At 45.2% G+C, this 15052-nt stretch overlaps 1 protein-coding gene across 1 annotated transcript in view; it reads left to right on the top strand.

Annotated features, from left to right (window-relative positions):
- LOC145408657 (organic anion transporter 3-like) overlaps window positions 1-8034 on the top strand; it is a 41777-nt gene extending 33743 nt beyond the window's left edge. The window contains exons 11-14 of the mRNA XM_080279339.1: window positions 1903-2029; window positions 5694-5724; window positions 7522-7665; window positions 7950-8034. Of these exons, the coding sequence (XP_080135465.1) occupies window positions 1903-2029; window positions 5694-5724; window positions 7522-7665; window positions 7950-8034 (387 nt within the window). The remainder of the gene's footprint in view (window positions 1-1902; window positions 2030-5693; window positions 5725-7521; window positions 7666-7949) is intronic.
- The last annotated feature ends 7018 nt before the right edge of the window (window positions 8035-15052 follow it).

Raw genomic sequence — 15052 nt, 5'->3', positions numbered from 1 at the left:
CTATGATTCTGTTTGGCTTCCATCGTATCCAAGGTTACCACCTTACGATTTTCTGACACACTTTCATACAGTGACAACCACCATTAGCATTTAAAGAACGGGTTGATGGCAAACTCAACTAAACACGTCCACTTCCAAAGAACTATACTGCAGTGTTATATCTCTGACCTGCCTCATGTGCTTTCCTACATCTACAGCCTTCCCATTTACGAATTTATTATTCTCTCCTTAGTATCAGTGTTTAAAATCCATTCTCTTTTAATATTCTGTCGTTCTCTGCTCTATGATAGTATCCTATTTTTATTGAAAGTCTGTGACTAAAGCCAAGTTTTTTATAGGGCCTGTCTTTTACTCTCATTTACAATGATGATCCTGCATCACACCCTATCGTAGCACTAAGTTTTTATTAGCCCATTATACTGCGCCATTACATTAACCTGGGAGAGATTGGCCATCTCTCAACCATTAACCTTCTGCGTGCCAGTGCCGTTTTAAAATGGTCTGACAAAACTCCGTGGTCAGTACCAGTACCGTTTTAAAACGGCTTAAAATTAAAACATTCACTGTGACCGTAATTTTCTAGATTTGCGGGTAAAAATTGGCAGGCATGTATGTTAACTGTTCCTCTATCATGCCCCAGGCAGTAAAGCCCATACACCCACCCGCTCCCCTCCTCATGCTCGCTCTGCCTGTGCCTCACCCTGTGCTGTACATAGTGAAGGCATGTTGTTAATATATTCATGTAAGTGTAGGGACTATACATAGTGAAATCAAGTTGTAAAAATTTTCTTGTAAGTGTAAGTACCGTACATACTAAAGTCAAGTTGTAAATACCTTCTTGAAAGTGCCAGGACTGTACACAGTGAAGTCAGGTGTACCAAGCTTCAAGTAAGTGTAAGACAATACATTCACAGTGAGAGAGACATGCAAATTGTGACATGTTAAAGCAATAAGTAATGAGAAAAGTGTACTGAACATTGCTATACCTTTGCAGCATAAATACCTGAGTCTACCTTACATAGAAAACGGCTTTCTCTCACCTACATGGCGAGCGTGAGAGAGTGGGAATAACTATATATGAGTGTGCAGGACTCAATAAACCCATTTCCGAGCTTCCGTGAGTATTTTAATGGTGAAATTCATCGTTTCCACATCAAAATCTATCATTTTAGCCCCCAAAACAAGGTCAAAAAATGGCCAGCATGGAGGTGACCCCATAGGGCTAAAAATAACTGGCATGTGGCAGGTTAATGTAAAAGCTATGACAAGAAATCATCACAACAGTATGATATTAGCCATGAAGAAATGTACTGGAAAATATGATGAGCCATCTATTAATTATGCCATTAAGATCAAGGAAATAACCAACAAAATTATTAAAATGCCACGAGATCAAATGAATGAACATCGGCTGTAATACTAACTTATTGCATTTTTCCCTTAATTATGTAGCAAGAAAACGGCGTGCAGTATGGCAGTTTTGTTTTGTTGAGCATTCAGCCCACTGAAACGCAGGTATTAGTGTTAAACACTGGGCAAGATAACGTGCTAGCCGCAGTTTCACATATGTGTAAAATACACTAAATGATGTTTCAGTGTGCTAGAAATTGGGATTTCCATGCCAAAATGACAACACTTCCAGTTACACACTACAGAGTACTTGAAAGTGGTTTTGGGTTCTTTTGTAACACTTCTGATACAGGGATTCATTTTGCACATAACACAACAACATCTGCTTTTATAATTTTTATGAGGATGATGTTGCTACTCAAACTCTCTAAGCAAGGTAAAATACCAATAATTATAGACAAGACAAATTACTTAGTCAACAGTGCTACGAAGCCTCTGATACCACAGTGAATAGTGACAAAGGCTCAACAGATCTCTCCCCTCTCTCCCCAGGGCCCAGTCAACCCCTCTGCTCCCTCTCTGGTTTTCGGTCTGGGTGCCCTGGTTGCTGGGCTGGCCACACTGCCACTCCCGGAGACCCTAAACAGGAAACTGCCAGACACCATCGCTGATCTCGAAAATAGATCCTCGGAGCTCATAAGTTAAGCAAAAAAAAAAAAAAAAAAAAAGAAAAAAGAAAGAAAATGGAAATGAAAAGAAAAAAAAGATTATAGTGATGAAAGTGACATATCTATTGATGTATTTATTGGTTTATTTATTTATGTATTTGCAGGCTGGAGAACTGTGGAACGGAGAAACTGGAGGAGGAAGGGGAGGAGGTGATGGAGGACGAGGAATCCAAATTGGCCAAGTTGCGGGCGTAGGGCAGGAGGAGCTTCTCTCTCCATCTCTCTCTCTCTCTTCCTCTCTCTCCCTCTCTGCCCTTAACATCTTCAGTCTGATGACTTTTTATTTATTTTTTTATTCTGAATGCATGAATGAAGGCTAAATCTGAGTCTCCCCTTTTTTAAAAAAGAAATCGCTCCTTAACCCCTAGACACCGGGCATGGGTAGACCTATGCTCATCCCAGAACCGGGTTATTTTTAGGATAATCGGTTTACCCCAAAATATTTTTTTTTTTCATTTCAAATCAAATAGAAATGACAAAAAAAAACACACACACATAAAAAGCACGTACCTACTCTCTGTTGGCGATATGGAGGTGGTGGTGTGGTGTGAGGGAGCACATGTGTGACGGCTGGGCTGAGCGTGTTCAAGGTCGCGGTGGTGTGATGGCGGTGTTTGGTGGAGGGAGGAGGGTGACATCTCAAGCCAGAATAAGTGTTGAGTGTGTCTTTGTTTCTCTCTCTAATTCACAGTGCCGTATGAACACAATATTACAAGTATAATAGCAAAAAAACACAAGAAAGTAACTAATAAAGATCGGCTTATTTTATGTCTTCCGTTATATTTATTTTCTAACAAACTTATGTCTGTTTAGGTATTCACAGTTATTTACACACTATTTACACATTATTTCACTGTTTTTAGTACTTTTTGACAATGTGATACTCCCTAAAGGCTGGCTATGATCAATACAAGTGTTCAAGCACCCGTACACTCTCCCCCACACCCTTCATGGCCCCCTAGTAGCCCTCCTTTATACCCCACCCCACCCTACACCTCCCAACCCCTACCCCGAACCAGTATCCGCTGGTTCCAAGGCCACACTTTCCCTACGCCCGCCTCCCACCACCCTCCACCACAGCCCTCCTCCCTGCTCAGCTGCCCTCCCACACCCCCCGCCCCCTCCCCCGGCCAGCCAGCATGACCCCGCACACCAGCCATGCTGGAACAATACTCTGAGTCCATATGGTGCGCCACGAAGTTCAAACATGCCCACAAAATATTAAAATGTCATATGACGTGGACCGTAGGCCCTACCAACACATAATGTGATGTGGACTGGCGCGTAGGGGTTAAGCTGATGAAATTCGTCTGAAGGCAGGCCGGAAGCTTGAAAATTATATATACATCACTGGACTGAAGGGGTTAAGTAATGTTGCTGAGCATTTATATTATTATTTATTATTATTATTACTATTGAACAACCTTGGGGACGTGACACATCCTTGTTTCAACCCAACCGTCAAATGGAAAAACTCATCTCAGTTCACTGTCCACACGCACTGCAGCCTTAGCACGCTCATACATACTCTTCGCAGCATTCAGCAACTTCCCATCTACTCCATATATTCGTAATACTTTCCACAATCCTTGTCTATCCACCCTGTCATATGCTTTCTCCAAATCCATGAAGTCCGCAAACAACTTCTTTTCCTTCTGTAGACACTTTTTCTCTAAAGATCTAAGAATGAATATCAGCTCTACACTACCTCTTCCCTTCCTAAAGCCTCCCATTTCTTCTTCAACTAATTCCTCTGTTATTTCCCTAACTCTGTCAATATGTATCCTAACGTAAACTTTTCCTGTTATACTAAGAAGACAAATACGCCTATGATTACCACACACTTCTTTTTCCCCTTTCCTTTTGTACAATGGAATAATTATACCTGACTTTCAATCATCCGGGACTTTACCTTTCTTCCAGGCCAATCTGCACATCTTCCACATCCATTCTACTACTATCTCTCCCCCATGTTTCAGCATTTCATCACATACTCCATCAATTCCTGGGGCATTCCCCATTTTGACTTTCTTCAATGCTTCCACAACTTCCATCCTACTAAGTTATATATATTTTGAAGCGTCATTTTATGCATATCAGTGAAAGCGTTGTGATATATAGGGAGGTCCGTAAATAGCGCTCCACTAGACACTCACCTGATAGTAGCTGGCGTGTTGCGGGGATGGTTCAGTCTACTGGTGTGGGTCAGTGAGGGCAAGTGAAAAATAGATGATGCAGGGAGTTGACACTGATAGAGACTGGGTGTACAATGGGGGCAGGTGAAGACTAGACGAAACAGAGTAGACACTGATAGGGACTGGGACTGTACAGTGGGGCATGTGGATGTCAGAAGTCTAAAATATCATAATACAATACATAATAACTGGTAGCGTACACATGTAATCTACAGGTTAAATGAAAGTCATGGCTAGGGCTGAAGCAAATGGCGTTTGCACATTCTCTCTCAGGAATGCCATATACAGCACCCCTTGATGCCTGATTGGAAAGTCTCCAGGATCGAGAGAGTTCCACCCAACCGTACCTTGGAAGTGACACAATCTCTCCTATATGGGAGAGAAGAAGTTAGCAAGCAGAAGGGGAGAGAGAGAGAGAGAGAGAGAGAGAGAGAGAGGGGCACGGTGGGAAAAAGGGCAGGCACGCAAAGTTGGCAAACATATAATGCTCACACCTCAATATGCTCTTGTGAGACATTCTCAATATTCCTTTTGAGATATTCCCTTTGAAGAAATAAACAACAGTCAAACCCAAACACTCATCTTTATCTTTCTCCTGCCACCGACAACAAGCACAACTGACTGTATCTCCTACAAATCAACTCACTGTTAACTGCAGCTTGTTTACGACTAGAATATAATTAACTACAAGATCAATATATATATATATATATATATATATATATATATATATATATATATATATATATATATATATATATATATATATTTGTGGCAGTGGTGGCATGAACCACGTTTACGAGTCTACGAGTCTACAGTTATGTCTACATTATCATGACAGAAAACAAAAAAATCCAACAAGTTCGAGCCATTTGACGCCTCACAACTTTACACTGGCAGTGGTTTGACAATATATTGTTACAACCAATTTTCCAAATTATATGTCAGGCTACAATCAGCGAATAAACGAACTACAAGTATCTATGATTGCTATGGAGTAAGCAGGTGAGACAATAACCAACATTATCCTCGAGTTAACACCTTACATCAAGAAACTACAATTAAATGTTGTACAAGAAATCACATAGAAATCTACGATCAAGTAACCACATACAGAGCTTTGAGAGCGCTGACTCGCAACCACATCAACCCCCACCTGACCCCACCCATCTCCCCAACCACCCTCCATCACCACTGCCACCACGCTGATGCAGGGATGACGGAGCAGACGACGCAGCAATTACAAAAGCCCTCACTCACCACTTGTCTCACTCATTGTTACTCACTCAACATTACTCATCGTTACCCATTTACTCACCACATTTACCACAGCGAGAAGTCAACTTTGTGCTGAGCTAGCATTTGCCGAGAAAACCACACCATGTCAATCAACCAGTGTCTGACAACACCACTCACCACCATTCACACCGTTCCCACCACAGTAAAAATCAGTGAGTTGAATAGTTACTTCATTTATACAATACACAATTATACACAGTGATAGACAAAACATACTGAACCAACATAGAAAACGTGCTTTATAGTTACAACTTACGTACGTATACCTACTTCAGTTACCTACATTGTCAATCGCTAAGTACTTGGACCAAATATAACAATTATTATATTCAGTCATTTACTATAGCATTCATTAATTCCCAACGATTGTTACCATTTAAACATTTGGCATATATATAAAATATGTTTCATGCACAGAACTAAGCAACAATCCATCTGCAGAATGATATATAAAATATACTATCACATTAATCCACTGAGCAATTTAAAAACTGTAATAAACAGTTATTAATTAAAGCTATCTAGTAGGACCAGACATATGAATTACAAGGAAAATCAGTAAGAGAGAGAGAGAGAGAGAGAGAGAGAGAGAGAGAGAGAGAGAGAGAGAGAGAGAGAGAGAGAAAGTGGCCAGCACGAATGACATTAGCAAGAATGAACAACCTCTTTCACACAACCGTGAGGACAAAGATTTCCACACAGTGCTGACACATACATTGTCCACCGTAGGTACAAACGAATGCCAAGTGAGTGTATATAGCTAAGGTTGTATATAATGTATATTTATTTTTATGTAAAATAACAAAATATGGGGTAATATAATATCATTTCCAATAATAACTGTGCAACATAACAAAGCCTTAAAAAGGGTCCCAAGGATTATGTAGCAATTATGCAATCTTGGACACCACCGAAAAAACCTAACAGACGATGAAAACAAACTACAGGAAATCAATACATAAAAAAAATAAATTACGATCGCATAACAAACAAAAATATATAGGTGCAACTGTTGCTACAAATGCCACAATACAACATAAACTACTATAAATGAAACAACGAGCAAAGTTATTGTTCTCCAAGAGCCAGTTGTAATGCGCATCATCACTATCGTCGACACAGCATGTCTGGATTGGCTAATTATTATTTTTTTTTCTTTTAGGGAAATGATGAGGGGGACTTATAATACAGACTGTGTAATATTACTGCAGCAAGTGTTATATATGACTGATTTATAGTACCGTACTATTCATTGCTGTATCTTGCTATTGTGTTACTATTGGGTAATCCTATGCATGTGCACTGAATTTTTTCGCAACTTACAATGTAACATACAATGTAATTGTACAATATTACTGAAGTTACTACAGTATATGAGAGAGGGGGGTGTGAACTGGGAGCAGGGGAGTGAAATGGCGGGGGACAGGGCGACTTGGAGGCGATTTGTTTGTGGCCACCCCAAAAGGGATTGAGGCGTCTGGCAACAGATAGATAGATAGATAGACTACAGTTACCTACAGTATTACTGCAGTTACTACAGTACTATTGCAAATACTACAAAACCTACAATATTACTACAGTTACTACAATTAACTACAATATTACTGCAATTATGTATCATAACAATTACAATATTACTTCAATTAAAAATACAGTTATGTAAAATTTACAATATTACTTCAAGTAAAAGTACAATTATGTAACAATACAATTATGTAAATATTACGCTACATACTCAGAGCTCAACCTCTTGCTCCCTGAGTACGAGGAACTGATCTGGGGCTCTTTACTAGACCGGGTCTAGAGCATGCAACCAGAGGAACAGAGTTCAAAAATACAGGCCAATTAATCTTACACGTATATTACCATACAAACATACAGTACTGGGCACAATACAGTGGGGCAGATTATACATACTATGATGGACAGCACAAGAGTTATGACTACAGGTGCCAGGGTAGCTGTAGGTGTTGTCTAGGTGTGGGTTCAGGTGTGCGCTCTCTGAAGGGGTGCAGGACTATTGTCATAGGCCAGATTATCCGGTGTGGGCTGCAGGGTGGCGTAGAGGGAGGCCTTTCCCTGGAGGGGCCTCAGTGAGTGTGTCAGCCCTTGGGACTAGGGCAAGTAGGCTCACTGCCTTGCGCCTACCCTTGGTGGAGGATGGCTTGCTGGCTGGTCTGTGAAAGTATCAGCCAGGAGTCCTAGGGTCATCCCTCGGTGGCTGGGGGCTTTGGCCTCGCCTTTGTTGAGAGGCCGTCAGGGGCTGCCTGTGGCGTCACTTCCTCTGGGAGTCCAGCAGCGACAGGTGTTATAGGGGTAGTGGCTGCAGTAAGCAAATCCCCAGGCTTATAATGGGGCCACTCCAGACCCTCTCCAGCTGCGACTCCACTAGGGAGCTATCTCTGCCCTTTTGGGTGTGGGGAGAACGAGAGGGGCATCCCACTCGGGCTCTGGAGGAGTGAGGCAAGAAAGAGGCGTTGCCCTCGGTGGGCGTCACAGGGGGTAGCAGACGAGGGAAGTATGGTGGACTTTCCTTCCCCAGTGAACATGGCGGGCATTGCCACGGTCCTGCTCCCAGTGGGGCCTGCAGGTGAGGAAAGTACGGTGGACGTTCCCTCCCCAGCGAGCATGGTGGGCGTCATCACAGTCCTGCTTGGGACTGTAGGTGAGGGAAGTACGGTGGATGTTCCCTCCCTGATGAGCACGGTGGGCGTTGTTGCGGTCCTGCTTGGGACTGTAGGCGAGGGAAGTATGGTTGACGTTCCCTCCCCAACAAGCACGGTGGACATCTTCACAGTCTTAGAGGGGGCAGTAACCAAAACGAGTACGGTGGACATCCTCTGCCCAACGAGCACGGTGGGCGTTGTCGCAGCCCTACTTTGGACTGTGACTACACTAGTCCCACCCCGATCCTGGCAAGTGCTGGTCTGCATAGAGAGTAGCACAATGGAGTGGCATGCCTCCCACGGGCTCCATTGAGGGGAAGAGGGGCACATGGTGGCAGGAGATGTACTCCCGTCTTGCTCCAGCCCTTTCCGCACCTTCCTGTGGTCTCCCCTTGGTGTGGGTGTTTCACCACCATCACAGCTGGAAAAGTCACGTCCCTGTGGTTGAGGGTGATAGGTGTCAGAGGTAGTAGTCTTGTGGGTTGGCACGAAGTGTTGGAGTGAGGTCCAGTGATGCGTGGGTAGGTTTGGCTCATGGTGGGGTTGGTATATTATCTCGAGAGTGGAGGTCTGTGTAGTTCTTTGCAGAAGAAGTAGAAGTTGTGATGTCCCTTGGAGGCAGAGGCCCAGAGCAAGCATTTGATCTTCATTTCTGGAGGCACTGAGGGCGGTGACTGGCCAGTGACTCTCGGCTGCATGCTGGAGATGGGTGAGGAGACCTGGGTTTTATGAGGTTGCGGGGGACATGCCTTAATCGCCCTGGTGGGCTTGGCCACTAGAATTTTCCATCCTGCCTTATGTAGTTTGAGGATTATGTGGGAGGTGTTTGGTGTGGAGGGGCTGGAGGTGGATGGTTTGGGTGGTGTTGGAGGTGGTAGGGGTGGGGATGAGAGTGTGGGTGCGTATCTTGCTGGTGGGCAAGAGAGATGGCTGGCTCTGGTAATGGTGGTGGTGAGCATGGGAGTAGGTGGCGAGGAGCCTGGGCCACATGGTGAGACGGCCAGGTGGAGGTGGGGGGTTCTTGATTTAGGTGGTGGAGTTTTTGTGTTAGGTGGCAGCGGTGTTGTGGTGGGTAAGGATGGGGCGCTTGTGTGGGGTCTGGTGTAGGACGTAGGTGTGAAATGAGGGGTGGGTGAGGGTGAAGAGCTTGTGAGTGTGACGTGGCTGGTCCTAGGGGTGGCGGGGGTCAGGGTAGGTGTAGACAGCGTGGAGCATCGGTCACGTGGTGAGGTGGCCAGGGGTGGGTGGGGGATTCCCTGGTTGGATGGCAGGGCCTTTGTGTCTGATGGTTGTGGTGCAGCGGTGGTTGTTCAGGTGGGAGGTGAGGTCGCCGGGGGTGCATAGGGGGGTCTGTGAGGAGGGTGTGGAGTTGGTGGAAGATAAAGGGGGATACGTCATTGTGGAGGGGGGAGTGAGGGTGATGAGTGTGATGATGTAAGGTAGCAGGTGTACGAGTCAGTTACGTGGTCGGGGAGGTGGGTGGTGGTGCGACGTGCTGGGTGGGGGAGTGAGTGCGGAGTGTTTGAGAGGTGGAGGGTGGGGGATGGAAGAGACGCACGTGGCGATTGCAGTAGGTACACGAGGTGTTGTGGTACTGGATGGTTACTTGGTAGGCATTGGGAATATTGATAACTGTATATAGTCCTATGAGGGTAATAGTTTGTTAGGGACTGGTAACTGGGCCACCACAACTGAGTTGCCCAGTTTGTAGGGACTGGCGGGGGCAATGTCAGGTTGAAAGTCCTGGTGGTTTTGTAGGTGATGTAGCCACATCCTGAGGCGGTGAAAGTGGTTGGACGTGGGGGACGTGAAGCGGGGCTGTAGGTGGTGTCAGAGCAGTACAAGAAGTGAGGTTTCTCTGAAAACTCATTCATAAGGGGTAACGCCGTCTCCTCAGGGACAAGTTTTCATTCCCCATTGCACAATTTTTAAGTGGGCTGGCCTCTCCCTGTTTTGTGTTTCTTCTATTCTGGCTAGCACGTGGTTGAAAAGGGTGCGGTGATTTCTCTCGCATATCCCATTCCCATGTGGCCAGTATGGGGAGGAGTGAGAAAGTTTGTACTCGAAGATGGTGGCGAGCTCCTTCCATATCTTGCTGGTAAATTCTGGGGTGTTGTCTGAGTGAGGGGCTTGGGGGATGCCGAAGTAGGGGAAAATGTGGCGGACGCGGCAACGGCTTGGTGTTCTTTGCCTGGGCAGGAAATCAGGATTTTCAAAAATGTGTCTATGAAGGTTATGATGTATTTGTAGCCTGCTTTAGGTGGTAGAGGTCCGACTATGTCCACAGAAGGGCCAGGCATCCGTGTGACATCCTTGCCTAGAGCACAACCCAGCAGGCCTGAATGACTTGTTTGGCCAAGTTGGAGGGGCCAATTGTCCAATACATGTTGTTAAATACCTGTGGTAGTTTCTTGGTCCCAAGATGTGTGCTGTTGTTCGAGTGTAAGTGGATCACCATGTCAAGGATGGTGTATGGGTCAAGCACTATATGCCCGATATGGGTGAACAGGTGGTTGCCATGTCATTGGAGCTTAGAGAATGCTTGGGGTGGTATCCAGTCAAAACAATCTTTGTTTTGCCATTGTTGTAGGAGGCTGGTGAAGGCACTGATGGTGTTGATGGGCAGCCAGGATGAGGCATCGGCATTTGTATGTAATTTGCCGGGCTGGCATGCAATATTGATGTTGAATTCTTCAAGATTTTCTCTCCACCTGATTAACTGGGCGTTGTGGGTCTGGGACTGGTGTAACCATTGCAAGGACTTGTGGTCCGTTATTATACTGACATCAGTGCCCAACAGATAGATTCAGAAGTGGTCGAAGGCCCAGATGATGCCTAGTCATTCTCATTTCGTGGTGATGTAGTTTTTCTCTGCCTGATTGAGGGTACGACTAGTGCAGGCAATGATGTGTTCTCGTCCCTCTTGGACCTGATCAATGATGGCACCGATTACCACTAGGGATATGTCATGGTACAGGCTGAAGGGCAGGGTGTTGTCGGGGAATGTGACGATCGGGGTGGTAATGAGCTTGGTCTTGAGGGTGTGCAAAGCTGCAATGCGATTGTCTGTCCAGGCGAAAGGTTTGCCCTCTTTCGTCATGTTGTGGAGGGGTTTCGTGATGTTGGCGAACCCTTTTTACAAAGCGCCAGTAGTAGGACGCAAGCCCGATAAAGGCGTGGACTTCGTGGACATCTCGTGGCAGGGGGAAGTATGCGATAGCATGCAGTTTGTCAGGGTTGGGTGCCATGTCTTCCTTGGAAATGATGTGTCCTAGGAAGGAGATGGACCGTTCAGCCAGGACACATTTTGACAGCCTGAGCTTAACCTCTCTGCGCACAATGCCGCATTTGTCGTCATATGGGTGTGGCTGCGACTATACTCGTTGATGCTTTTGGTGTCATAAAAGCATAAAAGCTTTCATCAGAGGAAAAGTTTTTGGCCGATCAGCATCATTTTTGGAGGCATCATAGCTTCCCTGCTCCTCATCAAAAGTAATGAGTTGGCAACTGTAGATCCCGATACCAGGAAGAGAGCAGACAGGTTATTCAGTACCAAATGAGCTGTGAGTGGAGAAGGTACTGTGCATTTCTGTCCCTTTAAATTTCTACTCTTACCCCCGTCCCAGCTGTGCAACATATTTCACTATACAAGTTGTGCTTGTGTATAGTGTTTGGGCACTGTTGTGATTAGATTTGGTGTTTGCAATAGGAAAATGGTGTTTGTGAAGCAATCCTGGCCATTTTTAGCCACTGACCCAACAAAGATTGTGCTACTGTTTCTAATCAACTACACTGCATGTACCCTGCACCAAATGTGAGTATCCAGCTATAATAATAGCATCAATGAATCATGTGAATATAGTGTGCATATCTAGTGTACAAAGAATTGGTGAATTATGTGCAGTAGCTTAACCCGCCGCGTGCCGGCCACTCCCAGCCCTAAGTGTCACCCCCGTGCTGGCCAATTTTTTATTTGTTTATTTTGGCTAAAATGATAGATTTTGATGTGAAAAAAACGAACATGACCATAAAAAAACTCACTGGAGGCTTGAAGTGCGTTTTTTGTAGTCTCTCAGGCCGCCCGCAGGTGTGAGCGGGTGGGGAATCCCCTGCGGCGGGGAGAGAAAACCCGTTTTCTATGCAAGGTAAACTCAGGTATTCTTGCCAACGTGACTCAGGGAAGGTATAGAAATGGTCTTAACACTATTCTGTTCACTTCTCACCCACAAAAAAAAAAAAAATCTTATTTAATTAAAAAATCGTGTTTTTTTGGGAAAAAAATCACTTACTCATGCAACACTATATGTATCACTGTAAATGCATTGTCTTACAGTTACGAGAAAATATGCATAACTTGACTTCACAATGTACAGCCCTTTCACTTACAGTAAATTATTTACAACATGCCTTCAGTATACACAGACATTACCAGAGTATTTTTGATCCTCTCACTGTGAATATATCGTCTAACACTTACGAGAACATAGGTAAAACTTTACTCCACCACGTTCAGTCCTTACCCTTACGAGAAAATATATACATGTCATCACTGTATGCAGTACTTATAATAACACTTCCTGAGCATCTTTTTTCGTATTTACAACACTTTTTGAGCGTCTTTTTTTCGCTCATCATTACCACACTATTGTTTCTCAATAGTTAGCGAGAGTGTGGTACTCCTCGAAGCATGGGTAAATGCACAGTCCTACATCACACTGCACACATATACCTTGAGTCCTTCCTCTGAGTACATGGCCTTACAGTGCTGTTTGCACACACATGACACCTCCGCTGGGGATTCTGACGTGTTGCATTTGGAGGGACGATTTTGGGGAAGTGTCCAGAGGTGAGGCGGAGAGGTGTGGTGGCGGTGTGGCGGTGGCGAGCAGCACTTCTATCTTCACCATATTCATGCACTATCTCCCACACCAGCTCCCGAATATAGCCCTCGAATGTCTCGTTGATGCCAGTGGTCTGTGCGTGGAGATAGTGAGCATTGAGGACGGTGATGTTGAGGAGATGGAAGAATAATTTTTTATACCACTTCATCGTGGGCCTGGCCCAGTCAATGCTAGAAATCATGGCGTGTGATTGATCCACCTGTCGCATATTCATGTTGTACACCAAGACAGGTTCTGGTTTCCAGACGTGGCGCTGCCCTTCTGCCCTGTAATCTATACTGTCTGTGTGGTGTACAAGGGGCCGATGAAAAAGACGAGAGGAGGAATACTTCATGGTTGTGGTGCCATGCTGTTGCAAGGATATTATGTGCTTTGTAAAAAACAACCTCATTTTTCTGAAGCTTCCTCCCCACCTTCACCATGTGCTGATGGTTCTTCTTTACAGTGCTGCACAGACCAGTTTCATGCAGGTGAAGGTGCCTGGCGAGAAGGGTGCTTGTGTACCAATTATCGAGGTATAAGACGTGCCCACGATGAAGGTATTCCCCGATCATCGTTTTTACCACAGCCTCTAAGAGTCCCAAACTTCTGTCTTCTGTGATGTCCGTCTGAACACCTGTGTACAGGACTATGTCCTGTACATACCCAGTCTTACAGTCGCACATCACGAAGATTTTGAAGCCAAACCTGTGTCTTTTGCTGGGGATATACTGACGAAAAGCAATATTACCCCTCCATAGCACTAGACTCTCGTCTATGATGAGGTCTCGGTATGGAGAGAAGGAGGTACGGAATTTCTCTCGAAGGTGATAAAAAAACAGACGTATCCTCCTCATCCTGTATGTGTTGTTTGCATTAGCAGGGTCAAGAGTGTCAAAAAAATTAAGATGGCTCAGGATGTACTGAAAACGATTCCTTCCCATCACTTTACCAAAAAATGGTGTCACTACTACCGGATCCACAGTCCAATACGAGGGAAGCTGATTTTTTTTCAATATTCCCATCAAAAGCACAAGTGCTAGGAACACATACATTTCACCCAGGGTCATGTCAGTTTCAAACAATCGGCTGTGTCGTGTCCGTGTTGTTCCCCCACGTTCAAATGCAGCAAAGGCGTTGGTCAGGGCCACAATCTTCAAAACAAACTCCACAGGAAAGTAGTTCTGGAAAAAGTCAAGCCTACTGGAGGTATGAAGTTCAGGGACACTACACTCGGAATCATTTTCGTGGGTGAACAGGTGAATGTGGAGGACAAAGTCGCTACCGTCCTCCCACTCCCATGTCGTTTCCTCCTCATCATCATCATCGCCTACGTGTTCCTCGGGCTGTGAGGAAGCATGGGGGAAGTGTAGGGAATGGGAGGAGAGTTTCACATGAGGTGCTGGGTGTAGGGAAGGCGGGAAGACTTTGTCCTGAGGTGCTGGGCTGAGCTGGGTCACAGGGAGGCAAGGGAGAGCACGGGCGAGATGAGTCACTCCCCCAACAATGGAACTTTCCCAAATCTTCCACATTTCCTCCTCACACTTTCCTCCCCATATGGTGAAATTCTTTGCCTCCCCAACCCTCAACTGCAGGACTATCTTCCTCCTCCCTTTCCTCCTCATCGTTGTGATGTGAAAGGCAACGACGTGCAGGTGGCCTCCTACCACGTGTTGCCCTAGTGTAGCCCACATACCCGGATTTCCTAGGTGAGGGAATTTCGTCATTGCTAATACTTTCCTCCTCCTGGAGGATGGAGTCCTTATCCTGCGTGTCGTCATCATCCAGATCACTTTTCCCAGTGTAGGGAACCCTCAGGAGGTCCTGAATCTCCTCATCAGAAAGACCCCGGTGAGACATCACTGCACTGTATGACTGACACAAGCAGATTGAGGCAGAGCAAGCTTGTGGCAGGAGCGCGTGGGTCTATGGGT

Source organism: Coenobita brevimanus, chromosome 78 (assembly GCF_032717465.1).
Source record: "Coenobita brevimanus isolate Jiangsu-jjx chromosome 78, ASM3271746v2, whole genome shotgun sequence".
Classification (NCBI taxonomy): Eukaryota; Metazoa; Arthropoda; class Malacostraca; order Decapoda; family Coenobitidae; genus Coenobita; species Coenobita brevimanus.
Note: the sequence above shows the minus strand (reverse complement) of the source record. Positions and strands in the feature narration are given on the sequence as shown.